This window comes from Uranotaenia lowii, chromosome 2, assembly GCF_029784155.1.
Source record: "Uranotaenia lowii strain MFRU-FL chromosome 2, ASM2978415v1, whole genome shotgun sequence".
Taxonomy (NCBI): domain Eukaryota; kingdom Metazoa; phylum Arthropoda; class Insecta; order Diptera; family Culicidae; genus Uranotaenia; species Uranotaenia lowii.
The window spans coordinates 389,528,194-389,553,827 of record NC_073692.1 but is presented as its reverse complement, the minus strand read 5'-3'; the positions used below and the strand labels follow the sequence as shown (position 1 = coordinate 389,553,827).

The 25,634-nt window shown below is 32.4% G+C and overlaps 2 protein-coding genes across 2 annotated transcripts in view; both read right to left on the bottom strand.

The window, feature by feature from the left end:
- LOC129744745 (uncharacterized) overlaps positions 1-25,634 on the bottom strand; it is a 298,023-nt gene that overhangs the window by 56,016 nt on the left and 216,373 nt on the right. The window contains exon 2 of the mRNA XM_055737436.1: positions 16,855-16,961. Within this exon, the coding sequence (XP_055593411.1) occupies positions 16,855-16,860 (6 nt within the window). The 5' untranslated portion in view covers positions 16,861-16,961. The remainder of the gene's footprint in view (positions 1-16,854; positions 16,962-25,634) is intronic.
- The window catches only part of LOC129743261 (uncharacterized), a 52,007-nt gene continuing 43,274 nt past the window's right edge, over positions 16,902-25,634 (bottom strand). Inside the window, exon 3 of the mRNA XM_055735243.1 lies at positions 16,902-16,961. Within this exon, the coding sequence (XP_055591218.1) occupies positions 16,902-16,961 (60 nt within the window). The remainder of the gene's footprint in view (positions 16,962-25,634) is intronic.

The following is a 25,634-nucleotide window of genomic DNA, read 5'->3' as shown; positions in this document are numbered from 1 at the left end:
TTTTTCGAAGAACGAAAGTTGAAACAAAAGCTAAATGTGTTTAAGAGGATTATGGTTATAGTTATTTGTCCAAATTTTCAATTTCTCATTCAATTAGTCAGTGAATTCCGAATTAGATTTAACATTGCAGTTACATAAAAAAAATCACAAATAAAATCATACGGAGAACTCATAATGAGATTTAGAATTCGAAACTTCAATTCGAAACAATTCAAAATTTAGATTTAAAACTTATCACCAGCCTTGGAATAAATAATTCAACTCGAAAGCTGAAAATTGAAAAAAAAATCATATATAGATACAGAGGGATGAAGTTCCAAAATCATCAAATTTGAATTAATTTAAATACAACTTTTCATATCGCAATCTACATCTGGTGTGAAAGTTAGACTAAATAAAATAACAAATTACACTGTTTCGATTGAATCGAAACTGTTCGGATCGCGTTTTCCCAAAACTACACACGTCTCGTTGTATTTTGACACAAAACAAAATGTTTGAATAGCCAATTTTAAGGGTTGAAACACTGACAATTTTATATGGTAAAATGAGCAACCTATTTAGTATAACAGAATATTATATCGTGGTGTTTAAACTCCAATTGACAAAAGTAGGATTTAAAATTTGTTCGACCTAAAAAAAAGGTAATGAATGGTTGAGAAACGACACGATGCAACTCAATCATTTGGTTTCCAAACCCCTGTTCAAATGGCACAATAAAATTGTTCAAGAAATTTCCTGACAACAATTAATTTAACCACCGCATTTCTCGGTCAATCGTTAAATGGTATTTAAATAACCATACAAGAATGCCAATATCAATGTACGTACGTGGAATGAAATGATATCGACAATGAAAATGCAATTAACATAATTCGTGCTCGTCCATGTGGGGGGCGTTGTGGTGTGAAAAGATTTTCAAATTAATTTCACGCAGATAATTGCTGCGTTTATCGATTTCGATTGACATGAGCAACAAACGATTTTGGTAGAGGTGTTATTTACTATTCTGGAACCTGGATGATATATTTCAAACATAAATACTCGAACGTGTCAATTGAGCGAAATTCTCAACCAATGACCAATTTATTTTTCTTGGTACCTTATCAATTTAAACATATTTATCACAAATTAAAAATGTCTCGAAATAAATTTTTGTTTATTATTCAGTGAAGATAAATCTCTGATATTGAAATGTCAATCCAGTAATTGTTTTCCTGTTTATTGGAAAACAACATCTCAGTCGATATCTATTCCCACACACACAAAGACAAAGCTTCGACAGCTTCCGATTCAGAGAATTTGAAATTCAATTTGACAAACGACTGTTTCGATACCAATTAGCAATGCCACATGGAAAGCCATCATCGGTCAGGTTAGATCTAATTCAATTTGACCTTGTCGTCGTCGTCTTCGTCTTCGTGACGTTCCAGGGATTGTCGAATGACACGTTTGCTCAGGACTCAGGACTCAGAGGTATCTGCTGTAATGTGCTGTTTTTCACTTAAAAGTGTGCTTCCCATTCCCGCAGACTGATTGAATAAATTTGAATAAATTTTTCATTCATGCAGCAGGACATTCTTGAGATCGAATTGTGAGTTCTCTGAAGCCTCGTGGCGTCGTCGTCGTCGTCGTCGTAGTGCTTGCTTTCCAATCAAATTACAGCGCTTCCATTTCAATTGCGCAAAATACGAGATGCATAGAATTCCATGATTTTACGAGGCTAACCGACAATCGTTTGTGTGTTGCGGATCGAGAAAATTGGAATGGTGGAGGTTTGTAGGATTCTGTGGCTGTTTCCAATCTTCAGGTACGACGAAAGGACATAAACATGCTCAACATAGCCGGGGAAACCTTTGAATTACATCGATGAGCCTGGATTGTAGCACTCTGGCTCTATACGGATAGGTTCATTATTCATTGGAAACAACTGACATCGAACAGTCATTTGAGGACTGTGCTCTGGGAAATCATCTTTCGTCACGATTGAAACCGCCTAGCCAGAATACTAATGAAAATTGAGTTCTAAAAATTAAAATTCGATCAATGTCAATGTCAATCAATGTTCCAGAATTTTTCGTCCAATATCGAACTAGAGCTAAATTAAATAATTTTCATATTTTTATATTTGAGTACAAACAAAAATATTATTTTTGTCCGTTAATAATTTGAAAACGGGTTACTTTTTCAAGTACAAATTAATTTCAATACGTTGTTACTCAAAAACACTACACCATAACCGAAAAAATGGAGAATGGTGCTGCATAAATTTACGGGTGAAAATTTCAAAAATATCCTTATTATTTTTAAGCTACATAAACAGAGTCCTAAGTCATTTCAAATTTCTCATTTTTTTCCTTTAAACTTCACCATTTGAGGAGGTTTCTAGTCATTTTTCCTGTGCAGATCAAACCTGCACTTGGAATATATCTTGGAAATATTATTAAGGGATTACACAATTATCATAAAAATAACACTAAATAAACACTGAAATAATAAGATTTAGAGAAATAGATTACGAATCAATTTTAAAAAAAAGTAGTTTTTTGAAAACTGTAGAGTATCTACTAGAAATATTTTTAAAATAAAAGTATACTGATCTTCTTTCCCATAGACCGCGAGAAACTTTGACTTTTGAGAAATAAGTTTTAGAAGTTTTCATTTTGTTATATTCTCATTGATCTACAAAATACGAAGATTTATACCACACTAGCTGACCCGGTGTGCATTGCTACACCTTGCAAAAATAAATGTAATTTGTAAAAATTTATTCAAATTTAGATTTTTGTAAGCATTTTTTTGAAATCAAACCTCATCATGATTTAGAACCAACAACTTTGAAATGAGAGCTGCAGCTGGAGTTCCGAATTGCTATAAAAAGATGATATATAATATTTGCTGAAGCTTGTTTTCCAAAATCTGAAATTTGTACTCTATTTTTAAAGCTTCACAATGACTCAAATACTGTCAATATTTATGGATTTTCCACCTTTTTTCCCCGAAGTGGGAAGTCATGAACTTCCATAAAAACATTTGTCACATCTATTTTTGAGTTATGCCAAATATATGTGCGTAAAAAAAAATTCTTTTAAAATATGGTCCCTTCTTTGAAAAGCTCTTTATCTTAAACTTACATGGGAGCTCCCCCATCTTTTCCAATTTTGTTCCAGACTGCTTGAAGAAGGTAGGCTGATTTAGCTGGCTCGAGTTTACATAAATTTCTAATTAAAAGAAAAAGATTCACATATTAGAATTTATTGCACATTGTACGTTATGGAAATAGAATTTTGAAATCCGATCAATAGCTGAATCGGGACAGTTTTTTGAGTATATTTATAAAATTCGGTATTATAAGCTCTTCCAGTCCTGATTAGCTTTAGATGATGTATTTATTGGAGTTATAAAAATATTTAAGCTATCGAAATTAAAAAAAAAAGATGAAAAGGATTTTTAAGAAAAAGTTTTTCAAACAGCTTTTTTCACCATCCTCGTCCTTCGAAGCAGTTGGAATGTCAATTCTTTTTGCGCCAAAATTAAGTTTAAAAAAAAGTTTCGCCATATGCCAAAATCGTGCACATGAGACATTACAGCTTGAAGTTTTCCCAAACAGCACTTGAGGTGGTATTAAATTTTCAATTTTATACAGTGCAATTTTTTTTTGAAATAAATTTATTAAAGCAAAAAATATCAGTTGCATCACTAAATAATTTCTTCGCGTTTTTTTATTTCCTCTTTGAGAGTCAAATATTCAAAAATGTTGGTAAAAAACAAATTTCTAAGTTAACATTTGTCCCGTATATTCGGAATACCCCTTCTGGTCTTTCCAACATATTGAATCATTTTGAAAATGAATTTTTTTAAAAAATCGACGTTTGCCCTTGCCCCACCATGTAAGTTGAATCGTTTTCAACACTTTAAAAGTATACTAAAAATTTCTCATAAAAATTTTGCTTCCAGTTGAATATCAATTCTAAAGTCTCACTTTTCAAAAAAGAAGCGGATCAAAAGTCTCTTTTATGCACCCAAGTAACACAAAAACACTTTCCATGTTAAGTACGTACTTGAATTGGTATGTAAGCAAAAAGTACGATGTTTTTTTCAGAATTGTTTAATATTAACATTTCTAAATTCGTATTTGGGCCGAAGTAACAATTTTTAGAAGAAAACATACATTTAGTGTTCTTTGTATGAAAATTCTTTCGGAAAATGAATTCCATCACTTTTGGTCATTAAAAATCAGTTTATTTCACTGATACCTTTCACTTATGAACACGTCAGTCCTATCTTATCTAATTTAAAGCAAAGGCTCTTGATCAGTTCATGTGTCGGATCGGATTTTTTTATTTTCTTTTTCAGTTAAGCAAATTTTTACATGTTCAACAAAATGTTTCCGATCTACCTCTGTAGAAAACATCTTATTAATATTTCTGTTATCAATATGATTCAAAAATAACCTTGTAGGCAAAATGGGTTAAAAAATTGTATGTAAATTCTTTACTTTCAGTATTTTTTTTTTCAATTGTCCGCAAAGTGTCATACTGTTATTTCATTAGCATCAGAACTAAATTTATATTTTTGAGACAACAAATGCTATATGGACAACAAATTTGGAAGTATTTTTGCAAATCTTTCAATTGGTTTTGATTCGATTGATAAAATGCCAATCCGTGTCGCATCTAGGCGTCATTTATTGCCACGTGCTGTGTACAATAAAGCAAGAAAAAACATATCTAGGTTGCATATCGCCCCCACGTGCATAAGAAATGGTACTTGGTTGAGAAACAGGCGCCTGATTGTTAAATTTTTCCAGCGATCAATGCTTTGGTTACTATCCACTTGCGACGACGTTTGCTTGACCATATCATAGAAACGAAAAACTAACCCCTCAAAGAAAAGCAAATCTCTAAAAATGGATGCCATGACTTTTCAATTTCAGATTTTGGAAAAATGTAGGTATATGTTTTATTCACATCTAGGCGTCATTCATAACCATGTGCTGTACATATGAGCTAGGAATCAAGTAGAAAAAAAATCACATCAAGGCTTCATATCGCCACCACTTGCATTGAAAATATGCTTGGTTGAGAAATACGCGCCAAAATATTCCCACTGATCAGTATGCTATGTCATAGTTACTATCCTCTCGCGACGTTGGCTCACGACGCCTCGACCATGGAGACGAAAAACAAACCGCCCAAAGGAAAAAAAATGTCGAGAAAATGGATGTCATGACTTTAATTTGATTCGAAAAACCACAAATTTTGTATGGAAGCCCCTTCTCCCTTAAGTCGGAGCGGTTTGTAACTATTATAGAAACCATCTCCGGCCTCAAAAACCCTCAGATGCCAATTTTGACGACGAACGGTTCAGTAGTTTCCGAGTCTATAAGGAACAGACAGACAGACAAACATTCATTTTTATATATATAGATTTTGATGAAGGTTTTAAGCTATCTCTGTAATTTTCGTAGCAAAAGTTAGGGCATTTAATAATTTTTTAAAAAGTTCTTGCTATAATGTTATCTATCAAATTTTCTAAAAATTGTCAAATTAAATTTTTTAATGCGTTGAAAGTTTGTCAGTTATCAAAACTAACTTCAATGACTTCTAAAAACATTATGTCCACAGATAATCGTACCGCTTTGTACATCAAAAGTATTAAGGACATCAAATTGACGTAGTCAGAATTCCTTATGCTGGAATATGATTGTATAGCATCACGCGTTTGTTGATTAAAAATTTCATCCATCCAAACATACATTTTTATTATTTCAACTGGCAGATTTTTTTGTAGTATTTTTTACACCTGAATGTATGCAGAACCTTTATACTTTTTCTATAAAAAACACTTTTGACAGAAAAAATGTTACATTTAATTTGAACAAAATAAAAAGTTGGTACTTTATGCGTATTGGTACTTTATGCGTTATGACATCACAAATATATCAAAAACTATAAATTTTCAAACGTTTTCATTTGATTTTTTATTAAAAACTGTTGATACTTACGGTTTCGGCGGATAAACATTGCTGCCGATTGCAGCAGAACCAAAACATTGTTTGTTTTGGTTCCTTTTGTTATTTTCAATTCGCAATCAAGAACAATAGATCAATGATTGCTGATGACATGTGATGATGATAAACGTAGTTCAAATGTTTACATCATCACACGGTTAGGCGGGAGTACTCGAATAGGGTTTGTGCTGACACAACAGTGTTGCCAGATATTTTGGGAAAGAATATCAAAGTAAATCTATGATTTTTTTGACTGGTGAATGTAGCCTATATAGGACGTTTCGGCTTCTCAGTCATGTATTTTTGAACAAAAATTAGAAACAGCACATTTTCTCAGTGTCCTACGTTTCGGCCATGATCTTGGCCATCATCAGGGATATCTATAAATTTATTTCATTGAAAACATTTTGTTTAACATATTTGAAGTAAAAAAAAATTAAAAAGATGCGTTTGTTTATGCTATGGTTGAGTGTGGTTTGTTGTTGATCATACTTGTTTTGTGAAGTTTTCTCCCTCTCTGAATTTTCGTATTTGATAGTAGTCCCGCGTAGATAACACTAAAGGCAGAAACACAATACAGCGTCGGTCGTCGCGTCACGTCAGCGGTCAACGCTGTCGATAAGTACTAAAACGCGGACGCGACGGACCCGACGATTTTTGCATCACAATTCAGCGTCAAGAGACATCTAAGATGTCTCTTGACGCTGAATTGTGATGCAAAAATCGTCGGGTGCGTCGTGTCCGCGTTTTAGTACTTATCGACAGCGTTGACCGCTGACGTGACGCGACGACCGACGCTGTATTGTGTTTCTGCCTTAACACCCTGGACATCTTTGCGTGAATTTACTGCGTGTGGTTCTGTGACAATATGAAAACATTCCAGCATGTCCAATGTGTGGGGATTATGTGTCCGATCTACAATGTTTACATTTTTCAGGTCAAATCGGTGCTTGAAAGTAATACAGTGTTTAAGGAGAGCAGTTTTCTCTCCTAGCTGTATTACTTCCTGATCTGTGTATTCGTGGCCAACTCGAAGTAGCTTCTCTAGGGTGTTTATGTTCGATTTGTGTCCATACATACGTTGTGTGATGCTGTTAGTGGTCTTTCCCACGTATCTTCCTGGGCATGTTTCGCATGGGATCGAATATATACAATTGTGGATCTGTGATTTGCTTATGGGGTCCTTCATTTTAGTGAAAAAATTATTGACGGTATGGGTGTTTCTGTTGGCTATTTTGATGGCTGGATATTGGGTTTGTAGGGCCTTGCTTATCTGTTGGCTTAGACCTGGTATGTGTGGTAGCGAGAAATACGTGATTGGTTTTTCGATGATTGGTGGTGGATTGGTGGAGGATTGGTGGTGGATACAGAACTTAGAAGCCGAAACGTCCTATATAGAATATCAAAGTACTCATTGAGAAATGAGTACTTTCCCGGTTAGGGAATATAAGAAGTGGAAAGTGACAACTAGCTATCGCTAATTAATATGGTTATATTCTGATGACCTCACTGACGAAACTGAATAAAGATAACTCTATTAGTTACACTACTGAAACCTGCGTTTTAAACAGGTTTGGGCCCAGATACGTCTGGATTGGAAATTTTCGAGTTAGTTAGAGAGGGGTACTCTCAAGTTTCGAACTTGCGGTTATCAAGTTCACCAGCCAGCAGCCAGAGGACCATCAGCCAGAGGGACCCGCCAGCGCTAAGACGACCCAGCCCAGAGGGACCCGCCAGAGAATCACCAGGCAGCTAGATGTCCCAGGTCAGCCAGGAGGTGCCGCCAGCGGTTGAGCCCGGAAAGGTTCGCGGATCAAGAGGGTTACTCTCGAAGCCGTCAAAAACCACGCTGCGATTAGCATGCGTGAGCTCACGTCCGACGGTCGGGAGGAGTCCCTGGATCCGCAACCGGTCAGCGCGAAGGTTTGAAGGTCCACCTGGAGGAACACCCTGGAGGAGTTGGTTGGAGTGCTAGCCTAGAGGGTTACTCTCGTGCCCTGGTTGTGCGCTGCTGTTAGCATGCTCGGACACAGCTGGAAGCAATGCCCGAATTCTTCGAGGAGGTGGTTTGGGCTATGGTTAGTTGCCAGCGACTTCAACCACCCCATGCTTCTGGAGCTTAAGGTTTCTCAGAGTCATCGGAATACTGCGTTGATGGCTAAAAGAGGTTGTTCTTCTGGGGTTACCAGAAAACAGCCTGCTAGAAGTTCCCACCGCTCGCAAGCTGAGGTCATCGTAAAGTTTATCTGGATCAAGACCGAGCTTGAAAGGCTATTCCAGATAAAGGATCTTCTGGAAGTCAAGACTTTCTTGGGGATGACCATCAAACGAAACTTTCCGAATAGCTTCATCGAGATTTCGCAATCGAGAAGGTTCTGCAACGATTCGGTAAGCACACCGCTTGATACAAACGTTCGCTGAACGAAGCTGAACGATGGTTAGGTTATCACCGAACAATCGTTCAAAGAATTGATCGATTGTCTACAATATCTGGCGACATCTTCGAGGCCAGGTATCTGTGCGGTTAGCGCACTGAGCAAGTACCAGGCCAGCCCGGCGTATAGGCACTGGCAAGGCCTGAACCGTATTCTGCGATACCTTCGGGGTACGACCGATACAGCGTTGGTATTCCGCAGAAACGCGAAATTGGAACCACTCATTGGATATGCTGATGCAGATTTTGTCAACGACTCCGATGATCGAAGATCTGTATCAGGTTACGCTTACATGATTTTCGGGAATCTAGTTTCGTGGTCAACGAAACTTCAGCAGACGGTCAGTCTGTCGTCGACCGAAGCTAAATCGGAGCTCTTTGCCATGAGTCAAGGCAGGTTTGTGGTTAACACTCCTTTCAAAATAATGGAGGACAACATCCCTTGCATCCAGTATCTGGAAGAGGCGCGAACCCATCAGCGGATGCAGCATCTGGACGCTAAGTATGCTTTCATTAGAGACATCGTAAGAAGCGGTCAGCTATCTTTGCGACACATCTCTACTGAGGATCAGCCAGCTGATGCGTTCACGAGGCACGCGAAGCTGTTCAGCATTCTCCATTTCCAATTCGCAATCGAGAACAATAGATCAATGATTGCTGATGTCATGTGATGATGATAAACGTAGTTCAAATGTTTACATCATTACACGGTTAGGCGGGAGTACTCGAATAGGGTTTGTGCTGACACAGCAGTGTTGCCAGATATTCTGGGTAAGAATATCAAAGTACTCATTGAGAAATTTGTACTTTCCCGATTAGGGAATATGAGAAGTGGAAAGTGACAACTAGCTATCGCTAATTAATATGGTTGTATTCTAATGACCTCACTGACGAAACTGAATAAAGATAACTCTATTACACCACTGAAACCTGCGTTTTAAACAGAATCAAAGTTTGTTGCAACTTATTCATTTTTCTAAGTGGGGTGGAAGTCGTATGTTTTTGCAAATTTTAAATCACTGGTGAAACCAATAAAAAAAAGCCATGCAATACCTCGCTAGGTACCCAGCAGTGGTGTCAATTGAATTTATGGTTTATCAATGCCAAAAGACATACCTCTGTTAAACAGCTTATAATTTTATTGTCTAATAAGATACGAAGTCTCAGTTTACGACAAAGATAAGATTTTCAGCGGAAAATTCCCTTCAGAGAATTTATAAATTGGCACAAAAACCTCGGTTCCACAGAAGAAACAAAAATTCATTAATTTCGCCATACAAACATAAAAGTTTAAATTTACTCATGTAAATCTTATATATAAAAATGGAGGCGCTATCTTTGTGATAACATCACGTATGAACGGGCGATCGGAATGAAGTGAAACTTGGTATCCGAGGGTTTTTGGGGCCAGAGATGGTTTGTATAATAGTTTCAAGAATCTCACTATTTATAGAAGGGGGGCTCCCATACAAAATCAAATTGAAACGGGACATAACTTGAACAATTTAAATGCGATTTTCATAAAAATTGGTTCACGAGATCGAAAAGACACAAGAAGTTGATTCATTATGCAGACTGCAATTGCTCGCTTTTAAAACGTGGGGCTCCCTTAAAAAAAATGTGAAAAAATTTGAAAAAATATATACAACCCATACAATTCACATGGGATCAGGTATCAGGTATCAGAAAAGGGGTAGGCTTGATAGCGGCACGTTATCCAAACAAACGGGAAAATTGTGCCTAGCCTTTTTTTTACAGATTTCATCATATACCTGAGAAACCTGAAAACCATAAAAGGATTAGAAAATAAATAAATATTTAGGGCATAAAGCCGATCCACGGAGGAATTTTGAAGCATTGAAGCTTATAACCATATTGGGTGAAAAATGACAGATTGTTATTTTAGTTTAAATTCTTAGAATGAGATACACTTATATCAGGATAGGCGAGAGTACATAAAAGCTTTCTAGCAATCGAAAAACAGGCATATATGAGCTACAAGAATCATACATTATTGATTCACAACTACAAAATTCAGGAGATTTGAGTTTACAATGATCAGAAAACGTTCTAACCAGGATGCTACAATGAGGGCAAATAAACGATTTTATAATGGAAAAGTTGGCATTTAGCCTGTCCACATAGGGATTTTTAAGCAATGAAGCTTTTTTTCAATCAAAATATTGGAAATAAGGACTTTTTTAACTTCCTTTGTTAAATTCTGACATACATTAAAAAGAATGAAGTCGGGCAAAAGAGGGACATGTACACACTAAGTGGAAGGTAAATATAGGTACAATAGTACCTCTGAATCATAGCTTAACCATACAGGAGATTCAGAACACAAAGTCTTGATTTTATATATTTTTATTTAACTGACCAGTTAGCGCTCTGGTTAGACGACTACAATGAGCTTCTGTGACGCCAAATTTGATACAAGCGATATTAACACTGCATGAAGCTGTAGCAGTGGATTCCAGAACCAGGATTGACGTATGATACGAAATATCAGAGTACGATATTAAAGGAGCTTTGATTCTTCTTAACACTATAACCATTCTAAAGCTAAGGGAACATGTGTCAATACAAGAGAAGTGACATATATTAAGTGAAACAGATATGACTGTCGACATGCGATACAAGTTTTGATCAAAAACTTGATTTAATAGGGAATATTGAAGCCTTTTGGCAACCCTAAAAAAAAATATTTTTTTTTTTTTAATTTTTATTTTCCACGGAAACGATATTTGTACGGCTTCAATGATTAAATAACCATGATGCAATTTTTACAATTGAATATCTTTATATGAACGGACATTTACCTCCACAAAATTCTGTTGCCAATCCAAAGATAGAAGGGACTGAAAACTTGTCCACTATAAAGAAAAAACCCCTATTTTGCGCTTGACGTAACAGATATAACTGATGTAATTTAGATCATATTCTTCTATGATTTCAGAAGCAATGAGACCGTAAGCGATGCGTTTGCGATTCACATTTGAACACTTGTGAAGAGATTTTATTGAACGGAGTTACTAGGAGAGCAAAGAGATTTGTTGAATGAAAAATCATATTCCAAATTGGAAAAACGAGAAAATATGGAAGAATACAGCTTGTGCAAATGCATGTACTACATATGCACTATTGGCATACCCTTCTCGAGAGAAAATACGTACAAAGGTCAAAAAATACTAGCAAGAATTTAAAACTGATTCAGATTCAAAACATTTCCTTCCAATGTTTTGAACTTGAAAAACTTCTGAACTCTGCATGCAATAATTGACCTTGACCTATTTTCTCCCCCGCCCAGATACAGCCTCATTGATTTCCAATAGACAGAAATATGAGATAAACGTATCTGGGAAGTACTGGATTAGTCGCCTCGTACGACATGGACCAGTATCCCAGTGGCAGTATTCTTTAGGCCGCTGCCACACAGCCCAAAAATGAAGTGCGAATGAAGTGAAACTTGGTATCCGAGGGTTTTTGGGGCCAGAGATGGTTTGTATAATAGTTTCAAGAATCTCACTATTTATAGAAGGGGGGCTCCCATACAAAATCAAATTGAAACGGGACATAACTTGAACAATTTAAATGCGATTTTCATAAAAATTGGTTCACGAGATCGAAAAGACACAAGAAGTTGATTCATTATGCAGACTGCAATTGCTCGCTTTTAAAACGTGGGGCTCCCTTAAAAAAAATGTGAAAAAATTTGAAAAAATATATACAACCCATACAATTCACATGGGATATTCATGAAATTGTGTACACATGCATGTTTTGATGTAGAAAAACAATCAATTTTACTAAATAACACATCCTACCTTTAAAACCAGAGGCTCCCATACAAAATCAACGTGAGTTATAACATAACTTAAACAATTGCCAAGCGATTTTGCTTAAACGAGTCAGGCAACCATGTTTTGACAGTAAAATATGATTTATTGTAATAAATAACGCTTTCTCCATAAACCCCCCCCCCCCCCCCATTTTTGAACTAAAGGTGAGAGGAGGGGAGAGAATCTTATATATAAAAATGGAGGCGTTTTCTTTGTAACAACATCACGTATGAATGGTCGGTCGGAATGAAGTGAAATTTGGTATCCGAGGGTTTTTTGGGTCAGGGATGGTTTGTATAATAGTTTCAAGAATCTCACTTTTTTGGAAGGTGGTCTCAATACAAATTCAACATTATTTGTTACGATTTCCATAAGAATGCAGTTAAGGACGTGTAGATGAAATTAAACATTTATTACGATTTATACTTTAGAAGGTAAAACGAAGTTTACCGGGTCAGCTAGTGTTATTTAAAAAACCTGTAAAAAATCATGGATGCGTTTTGAACCATAATGAATTCTTTTAGACCCCAGAGTTTGAGAAATTCAAAAACAACCTCAAATCGACTCAGTCTTATATGGTATGCCAATAATAAAATTTATTTTGCTTCGAATTACACAAAAATCTGGATCATTTGAAAGCAGGCTGGATGTTTGGAGCATTTGGATATATTTTACTGTATCCAATTGAGATGCTCTTAGGTTGACTGATTTTAAATCATAAAGAATATTATCCAAACTGGTTTTTTATCAGTCAAAATGCTGACATATTTTCGGATAATCGAATACCAAGTACTGTTTTAAATTCTAAATGATGAAACAACGCGATTCATAACCAGTTATTACATATATGCGAAAAACTCCTACTCTCATTAAAGAATTATATTCGAATATTTTTAGAAGTCGAAAGATTTTCTTAATATGAAACATGAGAATGAACTTGATTTAGGATTTTCTACCAATTGTTACCAATTGTTTCACTAGAGAAAGTTTTTTACATTATTTTGGGATGCTTAAACTTAATACAATGTCATATTTAAAAGAAGTAACGCCAATTTTAGAAATTCAGATCATCTGGATTATCTTAAAATGAAATTTATTTTCCAAGCATCAGTAAAATACTGAAAAATCAATTAATTTGGCACCACTTGTCGTCATTCAAAATCAAAACATCAACAATTCAGTGTTGATTTTTTGAAATGGAGGAATTTCTCAATATAAGTATGAGGAAATCTCATGTGCGCCCTTTCCAAAAATTGATCAGAAGTACTCATGGTTTAAGGTTAGGGCTGAGACCTTCTGCTAAGGTGGCGTGCAGAACTGTCAATATATCCTTATGCTTATAGTTTGGATAGAGTCCCAGCAAGTCGATTTTCGTTCATATTTATTTTTGAAAATATTTCTAGATCTCAACATTTTATTAATTTTTTAGACGTTTGGGAAATTTTTCTTCGCGGTTTCCTTTTTCATAAAGCATGACTTAGGCTATAATTATCAAAACTAACCCCGTTCGAGCATTTTCAAGGTACTGAAAGAGCTTACTCCCTTCAAAACTAGAGGATCCCACACAAAACCAATTAAGAATACGGCACAATTCAAACAATTTTCAAATTATTGCCATCAAAATTGGAAAACCAGTTTGTACACAAAGAGGTAATTTATGACTTATACAAATTCTTATCCTCACGCTGGGAGCAAAATATAGAATACGATAAAATTGAGCAATCCTTTTCATCCTTTTCAACATAGTATAAAAAAAATCACAAATTTTATAAATTCTATAGATTTTAATTGAAATCAATTTGTGATATCTAATAACCCATAGAATTCTTCAAATCAATTTAAACAAATAAACCTCTTTTTCCAAGTGCCTCGATTATCATGTCTGTTATATGATTTTAATCGCCGTAAATTGTATGATTATAATTTTAATGGCATGTGCGGCGGAATGAAAACTAGAGAGAATGTATTTTATAGAAATTTGAAAGAAAGGTGAATAGACAGGCATTAGTGCGCTAATAGGAGAAAGCTTGATAGGTGTTGAAATTTTAGGCTAGAGGACATGTTGATGAAAAGCTCCCATGAACTGCTCCCGCCTTTGCTCTACACACTTCCCGGCAATGTTATTCAAACCGTGTGGAGCACATCTCTCAGATTTCCCCTTTTTTCTCCTCGTTTTGACAGATTTATGCTTTTTTCCTCAGATTTAAGCTTTCGTCTCCTATGCTCTCAAGGCAAAAAAAGCTTAAATCTGAGGAAAAAAAGCTTAAAAACGAGATTCCCCAGATAACCAGAAATCGTAAAGCAGTGTTCATTTTCGATTGTATATGCATCCTCTTTAAATTGGAATTGTATAAACATCATGTTGTAGCTTAACCAAGTTATATTTTATCGTTTATGGTTTGTAAATTTCATTATATACGATAACATTTTGTTAATCGTATAGAAAGATCAATAAAGTTGTTTTGAATCGCAGTAGAATGGTGTAAAGCTCAATATTTAATTCCACTGTACAATTAAGCAATCGTTCATGCTGGCGATCTATGATGACATATTATTTCCATGCAAGGTTGTACAGTAATTAAGAGATAATCGTATAGTGGAATTTAAACAATCTATTCATACATGTCATTCAAAGTCGCTTATTGAGATAAACTTAATCGGTAAATAATTGTTAATAATGCAATTCCTATGCTTAGTAATATCTTAATCATCTTATGACAACAATTGCAAAAATTGGAAATCCTTGACGAATTTTGTTTCAAACATGAAGGCAGTTTTAATTAAGAAAAAAAATATAAAAATGAAAAAAGTGGCACATACAGTCGGCGTTTGCAAAAACACAGCCGACGCTTAAAAAAGTCCGGTTCGGTGATAAACGATTCCAGTTAACCAGAAATCGTGAAGTAGTGTTCATTGCAGATTGTATAAGCATCCAGTTCAGATTGAAATTGTATAAACATCATGTTGTAGCTAGAAAGATCACTAAAGTTGTTTTGAATTGCAGTAGAATTGTGTAAAGCTCAATATTATATCCCACTGTACAATTACGCAATCTTTCATGCTTGCGATCTATGATGACGTATTATTTCTATGAAAGGTCGTACAGTTATTGTAAGAACATCGTATAATGGAATTTATATAATCTGCAGATTGTCAAATTGTTCAACAGTACAGTAAATATTTAGCTAGCTAAGATCGCACAGCGCTGAATACAATTATTGATTGTTATAGAATCGTCTATGAGATAGGTCAAAGTTGTATTTCAAAAAACGGCATCTTCAAATAGATTTGGAGTCCGAAATGATGCAGTCAGTGGTATTTTATACGATCAACTGATTTTTAACGGAACTCTCAACTGTACGTACATGAACGAATTTGCTTGTTTGAATCAACATGAAATGGCGCCGAGGAAGCATCGAAAAACAGGGATCGGAACGTTGTGAGTTCGAGACTGAGGAAAAAGAGACACATAAAGTTGTATATGGTTCAATTTTTTTCGCAGTAAACATTAAATTATATTTTATTTATGTTCACGGCGATTCATAGTAAATTCGTAATAAGGGAAAAATATAATTGGTTTGGGATACAGTAACAATAAATTGTATTACATGGCGAAGAAAGTTGTACAAACCTCAGGCTACCTGCAAAAGGAAATTGTAATCAAATTGTAGGGCAGGCAATAGAAAATTGTAAGTTGTACAATCCTAAGATTTTATGCAAAGCAAAGTTGCTATCAAATTGTTGAAAACGCAATACAAAGTTTTATATTTTCAAGGTGAGCAGAATTTGGTCCGTATATTGCCTCCACTTTGGTACGTACAGGCTCATATAGAATATTCTATACAACTTTTTCAGATTGTACAAAAGTGTGTATATCTCAGAAACAACTGAAATATACAGACCAAAATGTTCACTGGGTCACGAGCACACATTTAAAAGATGTTGGTCACACGATACATAGACAAATCGTGTGACCAACATCTTTTAAATGTGTGCTCGTGAATCTCGTTTTTAAACTTTTTTTGCCTTGAGAGCATAGGAGACGAAAGCTTAAATCTGAGGAAAAAAGCATAAATCTGTCAAAACGAGGAGAAAAAAGAGGAAATCTGAGAGATGTGCTCCACACGGTTTGAATAACATTTCTGGGAAGTGGCAGGGATCTGCTCTACACTAGCTAACTATCACATACCATTGGGCTCGCTATACATGGGAATTCTCTTTCTGAGTTTCTCATATATAGTTAGCTAGTGTAGAGCAAAGGCGGGAGCAATTCATGGGAGCTTTTCATCAACATGCCCTCTAGCCTGAAAAATTCCAACACCTATCAAGCTTTCTCCTATTGGCGCACTAATGTCTGTCTATCCACCTTTCTTTCAAATTTCTATAAAATAAATTCTCTCTAATTTTCATTCCGCCGCACATGCCATTAAAATTATAATCGATTATCATATCTGCTCTCTCACAACCGCAGGATCAGCTTTTTAATATTCATGATGTTCATGTTATGCATAACATTTATTGGATTTTTTTCGATCCTGCACATTTTTTTTCTTCAATAAACTCACCTGCATTGTGATACTGTCGTCGTTGCTGCTGCCGTTTCTCGCCGCTTTCAATTGTTTTCATCCCCAATTGCTGTATTTTTATTGGTCAGCAATGAAAGCGGATCAACCTGTAAGCAATAGAGAACAAGGAGAAAAAATGAAACATGTTGAATCAATTAAGCTTCACACTGTACAGATGCGAGATTCTGACAGTGGTTGCAGTTGTAGTATTGTTGTTTGAAAAAAAAAATCGATAGCTATATTCAAATTACATTTGATACCCTCAGGGCCAAAGGGGTAGGTATAAGTGCAAAATTGATCGCTTTGAGTTAAACGGTTTTTCATATTCAAAACTTAATTTTGTTTTTTTATGGTTTTTCGAATTTTATTTACATACCTACTTTTTACGTTCGAAAGAAAAATACAAACTTTCGCAAAATGTATGAAAAATGGCCAAACACAACAACTTGAAATCGTGATTTCTCGAAGTTAGCTTTCACACACTTATACCCTTTTGTCTCCAAGGGTTTCTTGAAATATTCTGCTTTGAAAATTTGTTATAAAGAAATTCATGAAAATATAACGTATAAATACTGATTTTCACATTGAGTTCAAAAATATACATTTCAATAGGTACAAGGCATCTGCAAAGAATGGATGTATCGAAGTTTTTTTTTACGTGCTGATCCAAAACCTTCGAAAAGGAAGGGGATGAAATATTGACTGCGGGAAACAAAAGGCACTCAATTGGGAACTACTGGGAACCAAATATCAAAAGTATGAATGATTTACTGAAATGTAGTCTTTTGCACAAAAAGACTCTTCGTTGGATTGCCTATAGATCATTTTAATAGCATTTTTTTACTCTGACGAAATAGGAGCCAATGCAAAAAAAAAACAAAATTTATTGAACTATGATAAATTGTGTCGTTTTTGCCGAACAATTGGCAGTAAGGCCCATTCGGCCTAGCGCTCTATTCAGTCTTATAACCTAACGACTGTGAGTCGAATAGTCCAGTCTTATAAAAAAAATACTAATACAAAAGGCAGCATTGATAACATTACCTGCTTTTAATGAACAAAATTGTGTGTCGAATCATTAAAATTTAGCGTTGATTTTAGCTTCCTTAGAGTTTGTATTTTTAATGCAACGCAAAAATGTAAGTTTGATGTGAATTGAGTCAATCCTGCTTCCCGGAACACAAACACCGATTAACTGACAGAAACGAAATTTATCTTCTGTCCGATGGATGAACGAGCACATTCGAATCCTGATGCCTTACCCCGTTTGGAAGGTCAGCTCTGAAGATATGCATCTAGCAGCAGTAGATTGAAAAAATAACGAGAAGGATCAAGCCGTTATTTCAACAATTTTTCTTAAACTCGCGTAAGCTCGATGGAGCAAAGTTGCTTTAGCTGGCTTAACTCTTGTGGGAATTCAACTTGCTGCAGCATCGGGAAGGAAAGATGCTGCATAAAGCTGCAAGGATATCATCCTGTTTGGCTTTTGGATCTGCATCTTACGACGACTTATACTGTTGCTTTCGACTAACTAAAGCTGCAGGTGGGCACCAGAGTAGTCATTCAGTATAGTGGAAAACCGGGTTATGCCGAAGAAAGAAATATCTATTGCGGAAAACATCTGTATTCCAGAGCCAGTTGTATGTTCAAGTTCAGATTCAAGGGACGACTCTCTAGAGCCACTCAATACGGTTGTTTGTGAATTGAACGGAAGTGGAAGTGGAAGTGGAAGAGCCAAGCAAGATAGACAACGAGCATCAAGCGCAAAATGTGGTCGAGGAATATTAAAGCAATAATGCTATGAGGCAAACGATGTGCGCCAAGGGAGATTTACGATGCATCATTCGTAGGCGAACGTTGTGCGGGTACTTGACTTGAGAATACGGATATTAAATTATTAACGTACTGGGACACGAGATTTGAAGCTTAAGCAATGTAGCGTAGTGCCAGCTTTAATTTTAAGGTCATTTGGAGAAATTTTCAACTTTTTAGGCAATTCTTTAGTACTTACTAGTACTTCAGCAATATCTTACTATTCTGTCTTTTGTAGCTTTCAAATTGAATGACGTAAAAATACCTTTATAAAATCCTATAGTCTGAAAATATTCGGTTTATTTTCATCAACCGTCTTCAGTGGACTCGAAGAATTACTTTTAGATAATATTAATGACAATTTAACATCGCCTGTCCACATTTAACATCTGGGAAGCCACCATTCAACACTCCAAAGCAAGTTCTAAAAATGTACCGCTCCATTGTGGATATTTTTTTCTCCTTCTCTACACCTAGCACCTAATTCCAATCAAATGTATCGCTGCTCACTCCCACGTTCTCGGTTGGTGGGCGCAAATTGTGTAGGTGTCGCTTTGAACTCCTGCGGGGGTGCTTCGGTCGGTACTTGCGACCGGATAAATATTTTCTGCTGCCGGTGTCGGCGTTTCGTACTTTCAATGTAGGTTAAAGCGTGAATTTATGTCCAAAGATAAAGAAAACCTTTTAAATTTCACGAAATTATTTCTAAGAATTTCTTAATATTTATTTCGAACCAAGACGTTTTTGATAAATTGTATTCATTGAAGGGATATATAAAAATTTAATTTTTGTTCGGAGATTCTTGCCCTTTTCGTTTTTTCTGGAATACTTTCATTTAGTGAGTTGCCAATATCTCTATAAATTTTTTTGTTTCAATTTTAGTCGTTCTTACATCTTTGTGTCATTTTACATTAAACTAATATATTCATGATAAGAATTTAGCATCCTTTAAATAATCCGGTAATCATGCAATGATTATCGAAACTTTTTCAAATGATTCATAAGACAAAGAAAAACAAATCTACGATTTTAAGAAGCATTATTTTTGTCACTAAAGACAAATTTCATAATTTATGTTTTTTCTTTTTTTTGTCTTTTTGCCTAATTTGTCAGTTTTGTTACTGTTCCTTATTTTTTCAAATTTTGCCAATTTCATAATTTTTTGTCGCTTTCAACACCTCTATAACATAAGAAATTTTAATTTTTTTTTAAAAAATACATAAAAGACAAAAATGACCGAAATGTCAAGAATGACAAAAAATGACAAAAATGACAAAAAAGTCAAGAATGACAAATATGACAAAAATGACAAAAATGACAAAAATGATAAAAATTGCAAAAATGACAAAAATGACAGAAATGACAGAAATGACAAAAATGACAAAAATGAAAAAAATGACAAAAATGACAAAAATGACAAAAATGACAAAAATGACAAAAATGAAAAAAATGACAAAAATGACAAAAATGACAAAAATGACAAAAATGACAAAAATGACAAAAATGACAAAAATGACAAAAATGACAAAAATGACAAAAATGACAAAAATGACAAAAATGACAAAAATGACAAAAATGACAAAAATGACAAAAATGACAAAAATGACAAAAATGACAAAAATGACAAAAATGACAAAAATGTCAAAAATGACAAAAATGACAAAAATGACAAAAATGTCAAAAATGACAAAAATGACAAAAATGACAAAAATGACAAAAATGACAAAAATGACAAAAATGACAAAAATGACAAAAATGACAAAAATGACAAAAATGACAAAAATGACAAAAATGACAAAAATGACAAAAATGACAAAAATGACAAAAATGACAAAAATGACAAAAATGACAAAAATGACAAAAATGACAAAAATGACAAAAATGACAAAAATGACAGAAATGACAAAAATGACAAAAATGACAAAAATGACAAAAATGACAAAAATGACAAAAATGACAAAAATGACAAAAATGACAAAAATGACAAAAATGACAAAAATGACAAAAATGACAAAAATGACAAAAATGACAAAAATGACAAAAATGACAAAAATGACAAAAATGACAAAAATGACAAAAATGACAAAAATGACAAAAATGACAAAAATGACAAAAATGACAAAAATGACAAAAATGACAAAAATGACAAAAATGACAAAAATGACAAAAATGACAAAAATGACAAAAATGACAAAAATGACAAAAATGACAAAAATGACAAAAATGACAAAAATGACAAAAATGACAAAAATGACAAAAATGACAAAAATGACAAAAATGACAAAAATGACAAAAATGACAAAAATGACAAAAATGGCAAAAATGACAAAAATGTCAAAAATGACAAAAATGACAAAAATGACAAAAATGACAAAAATGACAAAAATGACAAAAGTGACAAAAATGACAAAAATGACAAAAATGACAAAAATGACAAAAATGACAAAAATGACAAAAATGACAAAAATGACAAAAATGACAAAAATGACAAAAATGACAAAAATGACAAAAATGACAAAAATGACAAAAATGACAAAAATGACAAAAATGACAAAAATGACAAAAATGACAAAAATGACAAAAATGACAAAACTTTTTGTCATTTTTGTCATTTTTGCAATTTTTGTCAATGATTAAAATTTTTGTCATTGACAAAAAATGACAATGACAAATGACAAAAATGACAAAAATGACAAAAATGACAAAAATGACAAAAATGACAAAAATGACAAAAATGACAAAAATGACAAAAATGACAAAAATGAAAAAAATGACAAAAATGACAAAAAATTTTGTCATTTTTGTCATTTTTGCAATTTTTGTCAATGACAAAAATTTTTGTCATATTTGTCATTTTTGTCATTTTTGTCATTTTTGTCATTTTTGTCATTTCTGTCATTTTTGTCATTTTTGTCATTTTTGTCATTTTTGTCATTTTTGTCATTTTTGTCATTTTTGTCATTTTTGTCATTGTTGTCATTTTTGTCATTTTTGTCATTTTTGTCATTTTTGTCATTTTTGTCATTTTTGTCATTTTTGTCATTTTTGTCATTTTTGTCATTTTTGTCATTTTTGTCATTTTTGTCATTTTTGTCATTTTTGTCATTTTTGTCATTTTTTGTTATTTTTTGTCATTTTTGTCATTTTTGTCATTTTTGTCATTTTTGTCATTTTTTGTCATTTTTGTCATTTTTGTCATTTTTGTCATTTTTGTCATTTTTGTCATTTTTGTCATTTTTGTCATTTTTGTCATTTTTGTCATTTTTGTCATTTTTGTCATTTTTGTCATTTTTGTCATTTTTGTCATTTTTGTCATTTTTGTCATTTTTGTCATTTTTGTCATTTTTGTCATTTTTGTCATTTTTGTCATTTTTGTCATTTTTGTCATTTTTGTCATTTTTGTCATTTTTGTCATTTTTGTCATTTTTGTCATTTTTGTCATTTTTGTCATTTTTGTCATTTTTGTCATTTTTGTCATTTTTGTCATTTTTGTCATTTTTGTCATTTTTGTCATTTTTGTCATTTTTGTCATTTTTGTCATTTTTGTCATTTTTGTCATTTTTGTCATTTTTGTCATTTTTGTCATTTTTGTTATTTTTGTCATTTTTGTCATTTTTGTTATTTTTGTCATTTTTGTCTTTTTTGTCATTTTTGTCATTTTTGTCATTTTTGTCATTTTTGTCATTTTTGTCATTTTTGTCATTTTTGTCATTTTTGTCATTTTTGTCATTTTTGTCATTTTTGTCATTTTTGTCATTTTTGTCATTTTTGTCATTTTTGTCATTTTTGTCATTTTTGTCATTTTTGTCATTTTTGTCATTTTTGTCATTTTTGTCATTTTTGTCATTTTTGTCATTTTTGTCATTTTTGTCATTTTTGTCATTTTTGTCATTTTTGTCATTTTTGTCATTTTTGTCATTTTTGTCATTTTTGTCATTTTTGTCATTTTTGTCATTTTTGTCATTTTTGTCATTTTTATCATTTTTGTCATTTTTGTCATTTTTGTCATTTTTGTCATTTTTGTCATTTTTGTCATTTTTGTCATTTTTGTCATTTTTGTCATTTTTGTCATTTTTGTCATTTTTGTCATTTTTGTCATTTTTGTCATTTTTGTCATTTTTGTCATTTTTGTCATTTTTGTCATTTTTGTCATTTTTGTCATTTTTGTCATTTTTGTCATTTTTGTCATTTTTGTCATTTTTGTCATTTTTGTCATTTTTGTCATTTTTGTCATTTTTGTCATTTTTGTCATTTTTGTCATTTTTGTCATTTTTGTCATTTTTGTCATTTTTGTCATTTTTGTCATTTTTGTCATTTTTGTCATTTTTGTCATTTTTGTCATTTTTGTCATTTTTGTCATTTTTGTCATTTTTGTCATTTTTGTCATTTTTGTCATTTTTGTCATTTTTGTGATTTTTGTGATTTTTGTGATTTTTGTGATTTTTGTGATTTTTGTGATTTTTGTGATTTTTGTGATTTTTGTCATTTTTGTCATTTTTGTCATTTTTGTGATTTTTGTGATTTTTGTGATTTTTGTGATTTTTGTGATTTTTGTGATTTTTGTGATTTTTGTGATTTTTGTGATTTTTGTGATTTTTGTAATTTTTGTAATTTTGTGATTTTTGTCGTTTTTGTCATTTTTGTAATTTTTGTAATTTTTGTAATTTTTGTCATTTTTGTAATTTTTGTCATTTTTAATTTTTGTAATTTTTGTCATTTTTGTCATTTTTGTCATTTTTGTTATTTTTGTCATTTTTGTCATTTTTGTCATTTTTGTTTTTTTTTGTCATTTTTGTCATTTTTGTCATTTTTTTCATTTTTGTCATTTTTGTCATTTTTGTCATTTTTGTCATTTTTGTCATTTTTGTCATTTTTGTCATTTTTGTCATTTTTGTCATTTTTGTCATTTTTGTCATTTTTGTCATTTTTGTCATTTTTGTCATTTTTGTCATTTTTGTCATTTTTGTCATTTTTGTCATTTTTGTCATTTTTGTCATTTTTGTCATTTTTGTCATTTTTGTCATTTTTGTCATTTTTGTCATTTTTGTCATTTTTGTCATTTTTGTCATTTTTGTCATTTTTGTCATTTTTGTCATTTTTGTCATTTTTGTCATTTTTGTCATTTTTGTCATTTTTGTCATTTTTGTCATTTTTGTCATTTTTGTCATTTTTGTCATTTTTGTCATTTTTGTCATTTTTGTCATTTTTGTCATTTTTGTCATTTTGGTCATTTTTGTCATTTTTGTCATTTTTGTCATTTTTGTCATTTTTGTCATTTTTGTCATTTTTGTCATTTTTGTCATTTTTGTCATTTTTGTCATTTTTGTCATTTTTGTCATTTTTGTCATTTTTGTCATTTTTGTCATTTTTGTCATTTTTGTCATTTTTGTCATTTTTGTCATTTTTGTCATTTTTGTCATTTTTGTCATTTTTGTCATTTTTGTCATTTTTGTCATTTTTGTCATTTTTGTCATTTTTGTCATTTTTGTCATTTTTGTCATTTTTGTCATTTTTGTCATTTTTGTTATTTTTGTCATTTTTGTCGTTTTTGTCATTTTTGCCATTTTTGTCATTTTTGACATTTTAGTGATTTTAGTGATTTTAGTGATTTTAGTCATTTCAGTCATTTTAGTCATTTTAGTCATTTTAGTCATTTTAGTCATTTTAGTCATTTTAGTCATTTTAGTCATTTTTGTCGTTTTTGTCATTTTTGTCATTTTTGTCATTTTTGTCATTTTTGTCATTTTTGTCATTTTTGTCATTTTTGTCAATTTTGTCATTTTTGTCATTTCTGTCATTTTTGTCATTTTTGTCATTTTTGTCATTTTTGTCATTTTTGTCATTTTTGTCATTTTTGTCATTTTTGTCATTTTTGTCATTTTTGTCATTTTTGTCATTTTTGTCATTTTTGTCATTTTTGTCATTTTTGTCATTTTTGTCATTTTTGTCATTTTTGTCATTTTTGTCATTTTTGTCATTTTTGTCATTTTTGTCATTTTTGTCATTTTTGTCATTTTTGTCATTTTTGTCATTTTTGTCATTTTTGTCATTTTTGTCATTTTTGTCATTTTTGTCATTTTTGTCATTTTTGTCATTTTTGTCATTTTTGTCATTTTTGTCATTTTTGTCATTTTTGTCATGTTTGTCATTTTTGTCATTTTTGTCATTTTTGTCATTTTTGTCATTTTTGTCATTTTTGTCATTTTTGTCATTTTTGTCATTTTTGTCATTTTTGTCATTTTTGTTTTTTTTTGTCATTTTTGTCATTTTTGTCATTTTTGTCATTTTTGTCATTTTTGTCATTTTTGTCATTTTTGTCATTTTTGTCATTTTTGTCATTTTTGTCATTTTTGTCATTTTTGTCATTTTTGTCATTTTTGTCATTTTTGTCATTTTTGTCATTTTTGTCATTTTTGTCATTTCTGTCATTTTTGTCATTTTTGTCATTTTTGTCATTTTTGTTATTTTTGTCATTTTTGTCATTTTTGTCATTTTTGTCATTTTTGTCATTTTTGTCATTTTTGTCATTTTTGTCATTTTTGTCATTTTTGTCATTTTTGTCATTTTTGTCATTTTTGTCATTTTTGTCATTTTTGTCATTTTTGTCATTTTTGTCATTTTTGTCATTTTTGTTATTTTTGTCATTTTTGTCATTTTTGTCATTTTTGTCATTTTTGTCATTTTTGTCATTTTTGTCATTTTTGTCATTTTTGTCATTTTTGTCATTTTTGTCATTTTTGTCATTTTTGTCATTTTTGTCATTTTTGTCATTTTTGTCATTTTTGTCATTTTTGTCATTTTTGTCATTTTTGTCATTTTTGTCATTTTTGTCATTTTTGTCATTTTTGTCATTTTTGTCATTTTTGTCATTTTTGTCATTTTTGTCATTTTTGTCATTTTTGTCATTTTTGTCATTTTTGTCGTTTTTGTCATTTTTGCCATTTTTTACATTTTTGACATTTTAGTGA